This window comes from Electrophorus electricus, chromosome 23 (assembly GCF_041902795.1).
Source record: "Electrophorus electricus isolate QZ-2024a chromosome 23, ASM4190279v1, whole genome shotgun sequence".
In the NCBI taxonomy this organism is placed as follows: domain Eukaryota; kingdom Metazoa; phylum Chordata; class Actinopteri; order Gymnotiformes; family Gymnotidae; genus Electrophorus; species Electrophorus electricus.
The window spans coordinates 3,634,300-3,652,050 of record NC_137519.1 but is presented as its reverse complement, the minus strand read 5'-3'; the positions used below and the strand labels follow the sequence as shown (position 1 = coordinate 3,652,050).

At 46.2% G+C, this 17,751-nt stretch overlaps 1 protein-coding gene across 5 annotated transcripts in view; it reads right to left on the bottom strand.

Annotated features, from left to right (window-relative positions):
* Window positions 1-17,576, bottom strand: part of gtpbp1l (GTP binding protein 1, like) — a 70,356-nt gene extending 52,780 nt beyond the window's left edge. For 2 of the 5 annotated variants that reach the window (XM_081706146.1, XM_081706145.1), the window contains exons 1-11: window positions 17,387-17,576; window positions 17,032-17,308; window positions 16,264-16,375; window positions 15,812-15,992; window positions 14,700-15,048; window positions 14,322-14,445; window positions 13,959-14,073; window positions 12,437-12,581; window positions 11,950-12,268; window positions 11,330-11,508; window positions 11,007-11,123 (exon numbers count right to left, since the gene is read on the bottom strand). In XM_081706146.1, the coding sequence (XP_081562272.1) occupies window positions 11,007-11,123; window positions 11,330-11,508; window positions 11,950-12,268; window positions 12,437-12,581; window positions 13,959-14,073; window positions 14,322-14,445; window positions 14,700-15,048; window positions 15,812-15,992; window positions 16,264-16,375; window positions 17,032-17,172 (1,782 nt within the window). In that variant the 5' untranslated portion in view covers window positions 17,173-17,308; window positions 17,387-17,576. Of the gene's footprint in view, window positions 1-4,590; window positions 7,027-11,006; window positions 11,227-11,329; window positions 11,509-11,949; window positions 12,269-12,436; window positions 12,582-13,958; window positions 14,074-14,321; window positions 14,446-14,699; window positions 15,049-15,811; window positions 15,993-16,263; window positions 16,376-17,031; window positions 17,309-17,386 lie in introns of those variants that run through there. The other 3 variants (XM_035520835.2, XM_081706147.1, XM_027025536.3) reach the window with 3 other exon arrangements.
* Window positions 17,577-17,751: the final 175 nt, after the last annotated feature.

The window sequence follows — 17,751 nt, the reverse complement described above, 5'->3', positions numbered from 1 at the left end:
AATATCCATGTTGTCAAAGAAATAGCAACCCCCGGGTCAAGGCGACACTTCCGGTCCCGTCTGCCATCCGGAGGAATTTTTTGTTTTCCAAGGAGCAGCTATAGACGAGTCTCTGCTCGTGTCTCCGCTCCTTGTCGTGCAAGACACAGAGGGGATGAACGTGAAAAGCAAAAGCCGATTGGACATCACAGCTTGGGATAATGATCGTCTCGTCGGCGGCAAAAATTAACGTGCCCTGTCCCGTCGTGTTTTCACCAATACCAAACTAAAAGGCTCTGTTTGAAGTCTCATATTCTATTAACAGCAGTAGAGCTGACATCAGGCAGCACTTTTTTTCTTTTTTATGTGTCGTTCACGAGCAGGGAACCAATCAAAGCCAGGTCTCTTACTGTCAGATGAACAGCATGTTTACTAAAACCTGAATGGGTGTTATTATTCCACAACGGTGTCACATTCGTTGGCATGGCCAACTGCAGCTGATAGTCAAGAGAACAAAAATGGCAAAGGACCCTCAAACGTTCTCCCAAGATGAAAAATATCCAAGGGTCTTGAAATGTTGTCAACCAGATTTGTCTTAACCTTTTAAACGTTTTCTGTGTTGAATTAAACGTAACCTTTTCAGTCGGCCTTTTTGACATGGAATCTCACGCATGTAGAATTCCGTCCTTATAAAAGAATTCAGGTCATATCATGTATCTTTCCTATGCTCAGGCGTTCTACCAGAGACCTGGTCGTTTGAGGGTTCGGTGCAATATTTTCGCTTTTCCTAGGATCACACTCTTCTGGAATGAGATTGATGTAGTCTTTACTGGGATCTTTTGGAACCAGTGCTCCATCTCTTCACCACTGGGAAGACTTTCATGGTAGCTTTAACATCTTCTCTCCTTTCTTCTGTATCACTGCTGTTTTCTGCATCTTACCTACTATCACCATATCTGCTTGGTTCACCATTATTTGTTTCCACTCTGTAGCTCCTCCCACTAGGCTTCAGGGTGTCCAGCTCGTGCATGTTTTGGTATGTAAGCCCCGCCCCCCCGGGGTGTGTCTCGGCGTATGCCGTCCCCACCAGCACCTTGCGTCGGAATGTCTCGGGGTTTCCGTTGCCTTCCACATTCTCTCTATTTCTTCTATCCATCCCTTGTATTTTTCCCAACTTTTTATATTCCTCCTTTTGGATGTTTCCATGACTTGGAATTGCCACGTCTACACCCATTTGCTGTTTTCTGCATCTTATCAAGCACTACAGTGTCCCGTTGGTTCGTCACTACTTTATCTGGCAGCGTCTGGAGGTCCCGTAGGATCTAAGCCTTGTTATTCTCCACCGCTTTCTGTGGTTCCTTCCATTTGGGGGAAGCGCTGTCCAGCTCAGAGGCCTTGCATTTGTTGCTGTGCATGACACATGGTTGCATCCCTCAGTATATGTTTCCCTGACAGCGCCTGGCTTTCTGCTACTAGGCAGACTTTAGTCTTTTAGTCTCTGCTACTTTAGTCTTGCCAAATGTGATACACCCCTGTCTCAACAGACTTGGTGTGGTGCCCTTGATCTTGACCTGCTTCTATGTCTCCTTTGTTCTTGAGGCAGTTTCTCATGACCATTGCTTGAATTTCCTCACTGCACTGGGAAATTTCTTGTCTTGATATGGGCAACAGAGTTCTCCACTCAGCTGGGCTTATTTTGCCTGCTGGCTGTATGAAGGCGGGCAAAGCATATGTGTTTATGGTTTTGATCTAATTATGCCCATTCGGCTGGCTCTTGAATTTATGCCTTTTACCCAGCAGAGGTGTTTATAGGTTGCTGGTTTCTGCCTCATGGTTTTCATGTAATTGGAGAATCCCCAGGTGTATGCAGCTGTACTCCTGTATGGCTCTGTGGTAGCTCAAATACCTGTTTACTGATCACAGCAAACCACACTTCTCCAGTGCAAATCACATGTGTCCTGCCTGTAGTTCTTTGCCAGGTGAATCAGAGGATCAATGTCTGCACTCGAATCTTTATCAATACCCTTTCTGATTGATGATAAATCTGTATCAGTACCCTCTTATTGATGATAAATCTGTATCAATACCCTCTCTGATTGATGATAAATCTGTCAGCACCCTCTTATTGATGATAAATCTGAATCAATACCCTGATTGTTGATAAATCTGTATCAGTACCCTCTTATTGATGATAAATCTGTATCAGTACCCTCTTATTGATGATAAATCTGTATCAATACCCTCTCTGATTGATGATAAATCTGTATCAATACCCTCTCTGATTGATGATAAATATCAATATCTTATCTTACCCACTCTCCAGCCCTTCTGCGGAACCACTGCCTTCTGTTGGAGCCAAAAATGTCTCATTTTTAATCACTGGACCAGAGCACCTGCTGCCATTGTGCTGCACCCGAGTCCTTGTGTTTTTGTGCATACGAGAGTCACTTGGCTTTGTTTCTCTCTCTGAGCCATGGCTTTCCACGAAGACCCCTTCTGATGAGACTTCTCCAGATGGGTAGACGGATAGATGTAGATGGGTGCACCAGGGCCCCAGTGGTTTTTGCTAGTTCTGCACCGAGAGCTGTGCTGGACATCATCTGATTTTGAAGAGAAGTAACCCCGAGGTACTTAAGTCTTCTGCACTCAGGTTCCATGGCAACCGCCGCGCGCGGCCGTCCTCGGCTTTGGTCTGTTCGAAGACCCACATATAAAAATATAAAATGCACCTGTTTGTGAATGTCTCACAAAACTTACTGATATTTTTGTAGATGTCACCACTCCAAAATGCCCCTGCATGACTTGTTACTCCACTACTACAGCTATGTAAGGTGCTCTGCATTCACCACAGCACGTGCACTGCGAACATCAATACTTCAAATTTATTGCAAGTGACTGCAAAAATGTTGCTAATGCAGCAGCAACTTTGAGCGAGATGCACCAGCTGTGGCAGAGTTGGGATCTTTGCCCACCTAACATTCTCCACGAGTTTGAAGCGGTGTGAGTACGGTCCCTGCTTTCTCACCCATTACAACCACAAGAACGCAATAAATGTGCACGCGAGCGCGAATATGCACCTGAAAACATGCAGAGAGCATCTAAATGACCGTCGGCTGTGTTAAATATTCATGTAAAGATGCATTCATTGTCGAGCACCTACAGGAGAGTAATCAAATATGCTCTGCATGTAAACACAAGGTGCCTGCTCTGTGGAAAGCTGCTAACCCCAGTGTTTTATGTTTCACACCTGCATGCATTCAGAGCTGATCTTCAAGAGAGTCTAGTTCAGTCAGACCAAATGGACTGTCAGGCCTTTGATATGTATAATGCTGATGATAAAATCCCTGTTTCTCACGAAAACATCAGAATTTTTTTAAGTGGTATTAAAAATTAAATGTGAAAAATGATTCAAAATGAGTATTGAGAATAATGTATTGTAATGTTGGTAGATTTGTACTTTTTAAATATTTATATGGTTAAGGTTTTTCATTTTTGGCCTATACTGAGTACAGATATGCCATCCTAGGGTACAAAATGGTTGGCACTGGGCCAGTACCCTTAAAATGGACATATTTGTATAACTTCCAACATTTTAGTTGCACTATATTTAGGTCCAAATTTGTGCCGCAGGAACACAGCTGGTTCCTGTCATATCTGCCCAGAAAGGGTACAAACTGAAAAGGTCCCAATATGTACCCTCAGGGGTACTTCCCTAGTGATCCTCAAAAGGTTCAAATTTAGCAATATTTTTCTGACAGGGCTTTCAGAATCATTCCTCACCATTACTTATAGTATTTTTTTTTCTTTTTTGAGTAACCCTCAGTCTTTTAGTCAAAGTGACTATGCACACCAAAAGATCTGAAATTTGAAACTGGAACATCGCCATTGTGTATCTAGGAAGGATAACCTATTCTCTGGTGCAGTTTATGCCATAATAAAACGAGCTACATGTTGTCAAATATAAAGATTACATGTGCCATTTTAAAGCAATCATTAACTTAATTGTTTTGGTATCGTGAGAACCAGCCTCTATTCTCACACGCCTTTGCAGAGGTATGGAAAATGAAGTGTTTTGACTTTTTACTGAAAAGTTTTGATCTTGTGGATTTTGTGACTAAAAATTATGGATTTGTTTTAAATTATTCAGCACTGTAGAGGAACGAGAAACCCACCTGAAGCTTACCTTGGAAATTACAGGATTTTTCACCATGTTCTCTGCATTATGCATACATCCATAAAAATGTTGTTTTTGTTGTTGTTCATGTTGTTCTTCACAGCGTTAATACGTTTAATAACAATTTTAATTTATTGAAAGCTTTATAGGGAGGCTTTCTGCATCTTCTCAATGTTGGTGTGAAGGTCATGATTCATGTTTAACAAAGAATAAAAAGGGGTTTTCAGTAAACTGAGAACCAACTATGAACACACCAGAGCTGTCACACACGGGTAAGATTATGGCTCATCTCAGCAGCCCATCATTATAACGATTTGCAGACTCGTGATCAGAAGATCATTTACTTCATAAGGAGAAAGACCCATAAAAATGTGTTTACACTAAACTTTAAATGAGCTGTGCTGTGCATACCCAACAAATCAAAGCAAAACCTCACATCATGTAACATTTTTATTTAAAAGATTTAAGATCAAAACTCTCTTCTTTTGTACATCATGTACATGTTTGAAGGTTTGGTGTGCAAAACAAAACAACAACAAAAAAAACCAAAACAAAACAATGAAAGTATGAAACCATGCATCACAAACCAAACCAGAAAACCCAAATCAATGGCCCATCACTTTCCAGATGAACAGGGAAAAAAAATCAAAAAAATCTATGCTTTCAGCTTCCAACTGATATTAAAATTGGGGCAAAAGATGAAGTGTAAAAAAGCCTGCCCCTTGTGATCACTGCCTTTAACGAGCCATTAAGAATGGCCCACGGTCCAGCTCCCATGGCTTCCAGTGCTTGACCGAACTCGCACAGATCAAGAACAAAGTCCAACTTTACAGATGTTAAAACATACAAATCAGTGTTGACTGAAACCAGGTAAACTCACGTCGTCTGGACTTTCAAACCCAATCGAAAAGAAATAACAACACCTCACTGTGGATGTGTTCCAGTCCAGAACTCAAATCTATGGCTAGAAGTCAAACTAATAGCAATCGTTTATAAGGGAATCATCTAAGACAAAAAAGCACAGAGATGATCAGAGTCAGAGTCCTTCTTTAATGCTAATTTACTTAACTGGATAACTCTTGAAATAAGCATAGCTAGTTTGGAGCCATACTCCATATATCTGGCTAATTTATTCATCTGGTTAACCCTGAAATAAATCTTGACCCACCTGCCTTATAAGGGTACTAGAGCTCAAAACAAAAAAGTTAATGAGGTCAATCGGGGATTATTGCCCTGGGGCAAGGCAGCGGGCAAACTTCAAAGAAGAAATATCATCATGAAATGATTCAGTGACAGCTGTGAAAAACAGGGAGTTACATTCATGTCACCCTTTCATTTCAATCCTGCATCTCTAAAATCTGACAGAAAGATCCTGTGAATATGCATGTTCTGCACATTAAAGTTCTATGGTTCGTTAGCTGATGCTGCTGGGTAATTGGTACTGCACATCACACCGTGGCAGCGGTGAGGGCCGTCTTCACTGAGCAGCGTTTGGATATCAGTCGCCCGTCGTTGGACCAAGCGCCAAAGCAGGCCCAGCTTCTCAACGCGTTATCTGGAAACAGCTGGAAGCTTTTGACTTCACAGATGAAGGTTCATGCTTGAAGTCACCCTTCCAGAGAAATCTTTCTTAGTCCAGTATGGTTGTCACTTTCCTGTCAAAACGCCATGGGGCCTTGGCACTGTAGGGCATGCCTGCCTACTCTAGCACACCCGATAGAGCTCGCAAGGGCTTGCTAATTAGCCAACATGTCAATCTGGAAAAGCGCTACGCTGTTTGATGCAGTGTTCCTCCAGGACTGCAGTTTGGCCCAGCTGGACTAGGCTTGATAGATCTTGTTCTCTGCGTATGGACTAATGCTTCGGATAGTTTTTATTTATTTATTTTTATTGTCTTTGTCTTTTTTAGCTCCACTGAAGATACAAGTGGAGACTAAATAAAGGAACAAAGAAGCAGCATTCCACTTTGCACTCGGGGGGGGGGGAGGGGGGGGTATCATGAACAAGGAGCCAGACAGAACCGCGACGGACGAGAAGAAGTGCGCCCTGCGCTCGCTTCTGATCTCGCACCGGTCAGCGGGAGCGGTTCTCGTTAACCCGTGGAAGACTGAAGGAATCAACCCGACTATCGGCAAATGCTAACAAACGCTAAGGGGGGGGGTTTAGGTAAAATGCAGATCCTCAAACAAGCGTATGGATGAGAGGGTCTTAATTGGGTCCTTTGGGATGCACAAAAAAAAGAGGACGAAAGGAAAAAAAGCTGCCATTGCCGGAAGCTGATGATGTAGAAAAAGCCCCAGTGACTGGCAGAGAGACAGGGAGGAAAAACACCACCACGACGATGAAAACGGATCAGCTCGACGTCTCCGGGGCAGACGACGAAGGCAGCTACACAGCTGACCGCAAAACCAGGACGAACTGCTGCAAAGGATCAGCTTATCCGTCCAGGAACGCTAGGAAAATCCGAAACGCTCCCTGACTGAGTTACGGGTGCTGAACCGAGGGAGGAGGACACTCTCGCTCAGGGTGACCAGATATAAAAGGCAGGGTCAGGCAAGAGGAGAGAGTGGGCTACTGGCGCCCTCTACTGCCACTGCAGAATAACGCAGACAGAGATGGCAAAAAAAAAAAAAAAAAAAAGAAAAAAAAAAAAAGAGGGCGAGGAAAAGCAGGGCAGGAGGGAGTGGGAAGACGGAAAAAGAAGGAGTGAGGAGAAAAGAACAAAGGAGCGACGGATGGCAGGTTGGGCAGAAGAGGGGTGGGGTTTCAGCCGCTCGCCACCCCTGCTGCAGAGGGCGCCGGGGGCCGGCCAGGACCGGCCTGCCCTTGTGCTGCTGACCACCTCACCGTCGACCGTTCGCCGCGGACCTGGGCTGGAACGGACAGAAGGGAAAAAGCTCTTTAGAACCGCGGTGAAGCAGAATCCTCAGAAGGATACGGCACCGAGGAGCCTTCGAAGAGAGCAGAACAACTCCGACGAACCCACAAACACACACGGTATTTAAAAAAAATAAAAAAAGACAACACAACCGTCGCTGGTCGTTCCCGAAGATAAGCAGATAAACAGCTGATCAGGCTGGTTCGGCCCTTCAGGCTGAGATGAAAACCCGCACGGACTGGCTGAGAAATAAAGAATGTGGTGGGGTGGTAGGGGTGGGGGGTATGCACATAATACATAATGCCAAAAATCATACACAGAGCCATTTGTCTCCCGTAAGAGCTGACTGTTGTTATGGTTACGGCCATGTACGTTCCACTAGATGCTGATGCAAGCGTAGCATCAGGCTACCTGCTGGGTACCGTAAATTCACACCAGAGCAGAGGAAGCTAAAGCGGATGACAAAGGAAGGACTTTAAAACACCACCACCACCACCACCACCACCCCATGGTGGGTGCAGCAGGGCATCCAACACGCCACCAACTATAAGACCCCACACCACTGGCGACGGAGACATCCCGCTGGCAGTGGGACTAATCGCGTCTTCGCTCGCCACGAGGTGAAAGCAGCAGAGATAGACATTACACCTCCATCAGTCTCCGCCAGCTGCATCCTCGCAGTGGATGAGCAGAGGTGAAGGTGGGTGCTCAGAGCAGCGGAGGAACCCTGCCACCTGACGGTGGGACGGGGGAGGGTGCCGAGAGAACCAGCTCGACGGGTTCTTCACCAAGATCTTCAACCTTCCCCTGTCTAGAACCTTCACACCATTGTGCCTGAAGTCCACTGCCATCATTCCACTGCCAATAAAGACAGGGGTCAGGGGTCTCCATGACTACCGTCCAGTGGCATTTATAACCGATAATTATGAAGCGTTTCGAGGGGCTGGTCCTGCGACACATCAAAGCCAGCCAGCTTACTACCTGCCTTCGACCTCCAGCAGTTTGCCTACAGAGGTCTACAGAAGATGCCATGGGTACTGCTCTCCACACAGTACTGACCCATCATGAACGCCGGGGGTACTATGTGGGGAGAGCCCTTCGGAGTCATCAGAAGATGATCGGATGCCCGCTCCCTTCTGCGGACTATTTAGCTCTCGCTGCCTCCAGCAGCCGGACCCATTCCACCCTGGACATCACCTGCTCCACCTCTACCTCTCCGTGATATCGCAGATGATCAGACTGAAGAACAGATCTTCCCTCCCAGAGCTAGAAGAGAACCGAACACTGCCAAACACTGACTCTGACAGCTGAGACCTGCATGGATTACAGTTATGTGCAAAATAATAGCAGTCCAACATCACTAATGTATTGAATTACTGATTTTGGCAGAAAAGATAATACAATATGGGGAAATATTCATGGCTAGGTGTAGCCGAGTAATGGGCAACCAACAGAATCAACAGTCGTGACATGCACGCAGCTAATTGGGTGTAATTGACTCATTTAATTAAAGGGGCGTGTTCAAATTAACAGCAGTGTGGAGTTCAATTAGTGAGGTCATTCATTCTATGAAGAAACAGGTGTCAATTATGGCCCTTATTTAAAGAAGGAGGGCAGCAAATGTTGTACCTGCTGGTTTTAGCTCTTCCTCAGTGAGTAAAATGGGTCGTTCCAGACATTGTACCAAAGGAGAAAGAACTTTGATCAAGAAGTTGATTGGAGAGGGAAAGTGCAGAAAATAATTGGCTGCTCAGCTAAAATGATCTCAAATGCTTTAAAATGGCAAACAAAACCCAAAACACATGTGGTAGGAAAAGAAATACTACCATCCAGAACACACTGACTGGCCTAAAGAGAAGTAGCGCAACATTCTATGGACAGATGAGAGCAAGACTGTTCTTATTGGGTCTAAAGGTTTGTGAGACGACCCATAAACACTGAAGCCACAGTACACTGTAAAGACTGTGAAACATGGAGGTGCAAGCATCATGGTTTGGGGATGTTTCTCATACTTTGGAGTCGGACCCATTTATCGCATACCAGGCACCATGGACCCGTTTGAATGTATCAGAATACTGAAAGAGGTCATGTTGCCTTATGCTGAAGAAGAAATGCCCTTGAAATGGGTGTTTCAGCAGGACAACGACCCCAAACACACCAGCAAGTGGGCAACATCCTGGTTCCAGACCAACAAGACTGATGATGTGAAGTGGCCAGCCCAATCCCCAGACCTCAATCAGCTTTTTCTCAGTTTTAAACACACTGCTATTATTTTGCACAGAGCTGTATCTGCACAATCTGTTTGTATAAATGTACAAGATACATCCATCTATTCCTAAACTGTATTATGCTGACAAGGACCACTTAGATGTTATAGAGTTTAGACTGGAGATAAACACAAGGTGCCACTGACTCTGAAAGTTAGGATGAGCGTAATTATCTGCACAGCGATACTTCTAGAACCTGTTTCTATACATATACAAGATGGCCGCACACACACCCCTAAACTGCGCCGTTATTTTCACAGGACCTCTGCACTTGAGTGGCCACAGAGAGAGGTTAGATTTTCTATCTCTACACATCTTTAACTACAGTACACTGCAGTTACTCACCTGGAATCATCTTCTCACTCTCACACACGCGCACACACACACTTTTACTTAAATTTGATAAGTTGCTTGAACTGTTTCTACTCAATTTAATTTTACTATGTGCAATCCAATCTCATCTCATTCAAGTGGTTAAGGTACTCGACTTGTAGTCAGATGGTTGCTAGTTCAAGCCCTACCACTGCTAGTTTCCCACTGCTGGGCCCCTGAGCAAGACCCTTAACCCTCAACTGCTCGAGTTGTGTTCACTCATAATTGTAAATCCCTTTGGATAAAAGCGACAGGTAAATGTCATGTAATCTAATCCATGCTCCAACCAGCGATCACTTTATGGCAATGAAGGTCTCAAGTAATGTGGATTAACCTGGCTGCAGAGTTTTGGTGGGAATGTTGTTACTTCTTACATTATTTAAGAGCCCAGGTCAGATATCTGTGATTAACTACAGAGGACTGTCAATATAATATAAAGTCGGAATACAATTCTAATCGATTAAGCATTCTCCAGAGCATAAACCAGTGTGATTTATTTTTGATGGATTATACATCATTTTTGAATCAATTCATCTGAATTGATTTGCGGTGGCTTGAGTAAATACAAACTGTAAAATGAATTATTTGCTCTTTCTAAGGTTACACCAGGAGTCATCGCGCCGGAGTAAAAGCATTATAGCGCCTGAGGTGGCCGGTTGATGTTACTGAACTGTGCTGTATTTTACCTGATTCTCCTATATTGCACTCTCAACATTGCCCCGCCTCCTGCCCCGCCTCCATTGGTTAACGCGCCACGCCACCGGCCGTGGGCGCACGGAACGAGGGATGTTCGGAAGATTCGGAATAACAGCACGAATGAGGTGGGAATGTTAACGGATGAGGAAAAGTAAGGAATTGTGGAATAAAAAAAAGATTGTTTATGGTAGGATAAATATGTAATGTTAGGAGCAGAAGGGGGAGTGTGTATTTGGGAGGGGTGTTAAAATAGCAAGGTGTGGGGGGGGAGGACGATAACAACACAAACAATCAGAATGGAAGAGATTTAGTATCCTACACATCACACACACGCAAGGATATCAGTAAAATTATACCATCTGCGTAGACAACCATGAACAAAGCTATAGTTCTCTCTCTCGATCACAGACCAGGGCTCTCTCATGGGCAGGCACGTACGCCCAAATACTCTGCCTTGTCAAAGGGGCTGAATGTAGTTTGCTAAGGCAAAGCCTATACAAAATATCTTTCCCGGTCATTTCACTGTTGTTCCCAATGCCGAGATCAGATGTCATTTAGAAATCATGCCAATGTCATTCAAGAACGTCGCGCCACAGTTGTTGAGCGTGAGAGGTGTCGCCATACGCCGGGCACGCCATACCTGCTGTGCCGGCGGTAGGCCACTTCCTGGAGATGCTGCCTCCTCATTGGCTGCTTTGGCCTGCGACGTGGCTTTCTTTGCACACTGCGATTTTGTCTGGGGCTTCGTTTGGAGCAGCTGGACAAACCAGAAACTTTAGTGAACAACAAACTCCTACTGGTCCTGACGTCTGGAACCTGACCCCGCTCCTGGAGGTCTACTGTCCTGCAGGGTTAATTTTCTGCAGCAGGGTAGGAGCAGGAGTTAATGTGTGCCAAGATGGTTTAAATGACAAATATTTTCATGTGCAGTGAATTTAATCGGCACCCTGGCCGACCCCTGACCTTGGTGATGCACCCGACGGCTTTGGTGTGTCCCTCTCTGAAGACGAGCCTCTGGTTGATGTGCAGATACTCGGGGGCCTTTATAAACCGGAAGTGGACCGTTGCTTTGTCCCCTGTGCGTACGCAATCCTTATTCATGGACAGAATGGTAGCAGTCTGTCTTATACTCCCGCAGTGGACTGTTGGGAGGTAAACAGAAAGAGACTGAGCACAGAGTGGTGACACACACACACACACACACACACACACACACACACACACACACACACACACACACACACACACACACACACACACGGCTATTATCATTTAGTTCCATCTTTTTTCTTTTGGCATATTTTCTCTGAACATGGGAAGATGAGCACACGAACAACACAAAAAACATAAATATAGCCCACAGATAAAATAAACAATAATAACAAACAATACAACTTAAGAATATATAAAAGAGTCATTTCCCCAACTCCACTACACCTGTATGACACAAAGCTACTCTCAGTTCCTTGTAAAAAGGTGCATTATTTAACTGCTTATTTTATCTGTGAAACATTTATACGTTTTGTGCATTATTAATCCGTTTTTATGTGCCAATTTATTCAGAATTAGCTGCTCTCTCTCACCCATGGCCTGGTATCTAGGTGATATTGTAGTCGGATGGTGCAGGACAAGGATCTCGGCCTCAAACTCCCATGATGCCTGTGGGCTGAGGTGGGGCGAGACCATGACCATGCCCTTCCTGATGGACGAGCGCTTGATCTTCTTCAGGGCAAAGGAAGCCGTTTGGCCGCCGTGCACCTCCTTCACGGGCATGCGATTGCGGTGGATGGATTTGACCGAGATGGGGATGAACGCCCCCACGGGGTCGGGGCCGAGCAGCAGCGTGTCGTTCAGATGTATCCATCCGCGCAAAGTAGTCCCCGACACGACTGTGCCTACGCCCTGAGAGCGAGTCCGTGGAAATTAGACGGGGCCAACTGCAGATGGAGCTCGCGGGGCATGAGCAATTTAAAATGTGGCTGTGCATCAGGCGTTGTTTTGTGTGCGTGTGTGTGTGTGCGTGCCTCTCACCCCTCCCGAATAGGTGGTGTTTGTGTGTGTGTGTCTTACCGGTACTGAGTAAGTGTCATCTATCTGAAACTCTGCTGGTTCGTCATCTCTGAATGTGGTTCGTGAGGAAAGCAGGTTCAGAAACATCTTCAGGAGGTCTATGTTCTCCCCAGTCACGTTGGAGATCTGGAAGATTGGACACATTCTGCGCGCGCGTGCGCACACACAACTGATTTTGTATTGCACTGTTAGACTGTTTTCATTACTGTTACAGTATAATAAGAATTTTTATGTAACATATTGCGATAACCGAGTCTTAGTATGACAGTTTCAGAAACGCAACTTCTTCCTGTACTGGGTGTGGCATGATTCCAGCAACTTTCTAGTTACCGTCTAAAGACCTCAAGATACGATCACGTTCTTCATCTAATGTTGTCTGTTCCTTTGGATCCTACAGCCTTCCTAGAGCAGCATAATCAATCTTTTCTTTTCGTCCAGTAGGTTTTTAGTAGGTTTAGTCAAGAGAAACTTCCTTTCCTAGCTCAGTATGCTCCTACCCTGGCCTGGATGTTCCCAGGACGGTTCCCAGGACGGTTCCCAGGATGGCATGTTCAAAGCACCATTACAGAGGGCGTGCATGTTACCGATCCCATGCATGTGTAAAAGTGTCCGCAAAACAGCAAAAAAACCAAAACCAAAGTGCGTTATTCACTACCAGATAAAAAACCTCAAACACAGCTTTCAAAAGACAAAAATAGGGGCCTTCAGCACAGAAAAATTCCATCTTTGTTACAATAAACACATTTTCTATAGTTCTTATCTAACCTTTTTCTCCCTCTCGCTTCTCTTCTTTGTGGCCAGCAACAATAACTCAGTCTGGACTGCAGGTGCACATCACGGCAAGGAGAAAAAATAAATAAGTAAAAACAGATCGGCCAAGAGATTTTCAGTCGCGTTCCGTCTCTCTCTGAGTGGCAGGGGTTACAGAGAGGGGGGCGGCTTTGTTCACGGCCGGGTCGCGAACGCCGTGGCGCACGCCGACAGGCGAGACGCGCGGCAGGTTCTCAGGCACACAGAGGCTGGCGCCACCGTCTCGCCGTTCCCCCGTTACCACGGAGATCGGGCCCACAGCATTAACATGAAGGATGAGAAGTGGGGAGAGAAAGACAGAGGGAAAGGGAAGGATAGGGAGAGAGAGAGAGAGAGAGAGAGAGAGAGAGAGAGAGAGAGGGAGAGGGAGACAGAGAGAGAGAGAGAGAGAGAGAGGGAGAGACAGAGAGAGAGAGAGAGAGAGAGAGAGAGAAAGGCAGACAGACAGAGACAGAGTGTGTGTGTGTGTGTGTATGTGTGTGTGTGTATGTGTGTGTGCGTGTGTGTGTATGTGTGTGTATGTGTGTGTGCGTGAGAGTGTGTGTATGTGTGTGTGTGTGCGCGTGTATGTGTGTGTGTGTATGTGTGTGTGTGTGTGTGTGCGTGAGAGTGTGTGTATGTGTGTGTGCGTGAGAGTGTGTGTATGTGTGTGTGTGTGTATGTGTATGTGTGTGTATGTGTGTGTGTGTGTGTGTATGTGTGTGTGTGTTACCTTTCTGAGCTGAAGTTTAGGGCTGTGACAATGACATCATCTTTGTTGTGAACCAGAACTGGAATTTTTCTGCAACCCGGAGACTTCAGTAACCTTTGTAACAGTCTAAGAGTCTCTATAACACACACACAGTATATGAGCTACATATAAACAATGTGGGCAAAATATCCAATAGCATTTTGTCTAACCAGTTCTGTGAGTGACTATGCTCTGTAAATGTGTATCCATGGTCCACTTCAACATCAATCATCTATCAAACAAAAAAATTCTTCTAAATCTGGATTTCTACCTCTGAAAGCCTTTAATGTCTCAGCCCTGATATGAAGGCGTGTAGCTCACGTGGTCTGTAGTGCAGTCAGGTACCTTGTAAGATGTTGGCAGGACACATGTCTATTTTGGTGACCACTGCAAACACAGGCACACTGAGGGCCAGGGCCAGACCCAGGTGCTCTTTGGTCATACCCACGATACCTGCATTGCTGCCTACCTGCAGAGAGAGAGAGAGAGAGAGAGAGAGAGAGAGAGAGAGAGAGAGAGAGAACTCACACACGCTCCACTTCCAGTAGGTGGGACTCTAGTTTGCAGTTTGCACGTAGTGCATGGGTGAACACACCTTTACAGAAATTCTGCCTCCCGCACCACACACTCGCACAGCGGCTCCTATACGGCACGGTAACACTGTCCGTCTTCACGCTGCTCCTCTCCCTACACCCCACCGCGCCAGCCCCACCCCCAACTCACCATCAACATACAGAAGTCGGGCAGGTGGCCGGTCATGCCGAACACCGTGGTCTTCAGGTACTTCTCGTGGCCGGCCAGGTCGATGAAGGTCACCACCTTGGAGGACCTCTCGCAGATCTCGGCCCAGTCCAGGCCCCCGCCGTGGCCGTCGGGCCGGTTGACCACGCGGCCGTGCCGGTCGAAGCCCAGGATGTTGTTGCTCACGCTGCTGGTGCGCCCACTCTCTACCTCGTGCTTGTGACGGAACAGTTTCCGGCGGGCAAAGCCTCGGCCGTTGTCCAGCTCGCCGTGGGTGAGCACGCCCAGCAGGGTGCTCTTCCCAGCATCCACGTTGCCCACCACCGCCACCCTGACGCACACACACACAGACACCGAGCGAGCACTTTATCGCGTATGCCTCCTCCGACAGCTAATTGGCTGCAATCTACTCTACAGCTATTAGGCCGCCTTCCATTTTTCAGTCAGGCTAGTTGTAATGCACCATGTCTGGCACCACAACGGTACTCTGGAGCCAAACAATTTGCCCCCTTCCTCTCTGTGACCTGGTTTTTGTAACCTGAGGGCAGGAGTCTTAATACGCTGTAATATTTGGAAAATTCAGGCCGCAGGCTGTGAAAAACAATATCATATTGTGATTACATTGCTACGCATCACTGCGATACGCTTGGCGATATATTAACAATACAACAGTGACCCCATAATGCGGTATAAATGAAGAGCGCCTTGTATTATTTTAACCAAAATTATTTACACTTAATGGATTATGCAAATGCTGTATTTCATCAAAACGCCCAGAAGAGAGTGTGGATTTGGTAAGGACGCCCAAAGCAGGCAGGAAACAACACTGTGATGTGGTAAAGAGCTCTTTTGCATAATGCGCCCGTCTGTGTGTGTTAGTATGTGTGTAGTGTGGTAATACTAATACTACTATTAATATTAGTATTGTAATACTGCCATAACTGCACTTGTAAACACTCTTTATGTGAGCACCAGAATTCATATTGCACATACTGGCAGGGCACCCATTCTCAGAATGCATGCACCATGTTCTCTCTCTCTCTCTCTCTCTCTCACTTTCCATCTCCATCTCTCCTTCCTGCCTCTGGCGCTACCTCACTTCCAGGAAGTCGCTCTCGCCCACCCTGCGGCGGATCAGGTAGTCCCGCACGCTGCCTGCACTCTCCTGCCTCTCCCACAGGAGGATCAGGTCGGCATCCAGATGCTCGCACAGGGAGCGCACCGTCGCCGCTGACGCTTCCACGTCCTTCTCGTCCAGCCCGTAATCGTCCCCGTCTGAGCGGGAGATACGGGGGTCGGGGGTGGTGTTTCAGAGACAAGGCTATTAGCATATTTTCTCTTCTGCATATGTTGCATTTCTATAAGGCTTTCAAAGACACTGTTGCCATGGAGATCCAAGCCTGTACTGGAACAGGATAAAAGCAGTGATGTCTAATCGGCTGAGCCAGGACTCGCTGAGCAGCCGCGGCAAACTGAATCCCGCTCCCCGACACTGCGCCGCCTCTCTGTGGGCGGGACCGGAGACCAGGTGGTCCCGCCTCCTCACCTGAGCCGGCTCCCACCACGTAGATGGTCTCCCCTGAACCCTCGTCTATTCTGGCGCGCAGCTGGCCGAGCAGATGGTCATACTCTTCCCCTGTAGGACTGACCAGGGCCAGCTGCTCACACACGAACACAGCACAGATTAAAATGTTGTTTGTAAAAAAATAAACACAAAATAAAACTAAACCAAACAGGAATAATTGTGGGAAGCTTTGGAGTGTCACTGACTGTGTGTGTCTGTGTGTGTGTGTGTGTGTGTGTCAGGAGAAGGCTGTGCATTTCAATCTTAGATCAATCAAAAGCCATAAAAACACATGTAATCATTTGACACAAACTGGAACGTTTGCTGTATGCTGCTTGTAACATCTGTAAAACTAATTTGCTCCTCTTGTGACTCACGTCTCATTACTCGCACAGAATGTTCAGTCACCAACGAAATTAGAAACCATATCAGTATCTACTTGCACCGTTTATGTTTGGCCCATGCCAAGTGCTTGAATGCGGTTTAGACACTTTGAGTTTGTGGGTTAATCTACGGTAAAAACGTATATTTAAAAAGTAAAACAGGCCGAACAACACAACGGACGTTTTCACTCGACTTTCAGTTAGTTCGGTGTCTTACAGTCATCCAGCACAGCCAGTCTGGACAGGTCTGCGACGATCCAGGCCTCTTCATGCATATAACAAACCCAAATCTAATCTAATATTCATACAATAAGACCCAAACACACACACACACACACACACACACAGCCCGGCGGGGCCTAGCTACCTTGCTGCTCAGAGCCCGGGCAACTCCGTGGCCCGTCTCCCCTCCCTCGGGGTCCTTCCCACGGCCCGGCTCTGGGGCAAACAGACACGCAGGTACTAGGGGTTCTGCCCCTGGCAAAGGAGCCGATCTTAAAGTCGTCATGTGGGACCGGAGCCGCTCTTGCTGGGGCGGGGCGGGTCGGTCTACCGGCCACCGGAACACGGGAGCCGGCGCGCTGAGCCAGGAGCTGCAGCCGAGTGTTGCTGCCCACGAAACCGAAAGCGCTCCCAAGAGAAACCTTGAAATAAACACAGTTAAAACTATATTATAAACCTGATTTATTTCGTTGCTCTGTAGTTTAACCCGTTGAATTCACCTGAGGGTTGAAGTAGGTTAATTCTGTTGTAGTAAGAACGCCTGGATTCCTCCCGATTTAGGTCCGATTCTTTGCTGGACAGGAGACACAAATTTGCAGTCCAAACTAAACATGAGTTTCACAGCAGGTCCGCACTGATGGTGTAGTTCATATTCTCCCAGTGCTTACATTTGGGTGCCCGCAAAATAGTAAACTTTGAAACTTGACCTGGGTCTTTTTTGTTGTTCGTTTTTTAACCACACCGGAACAGTGCGCAGATATTATGAAGACAAAGTGACTTTTATTATTATTATTATTATTATTATTATTATTATTATTATTATTATTATTATTATTATTATATTCAGTGCGTTTATTTTATACAG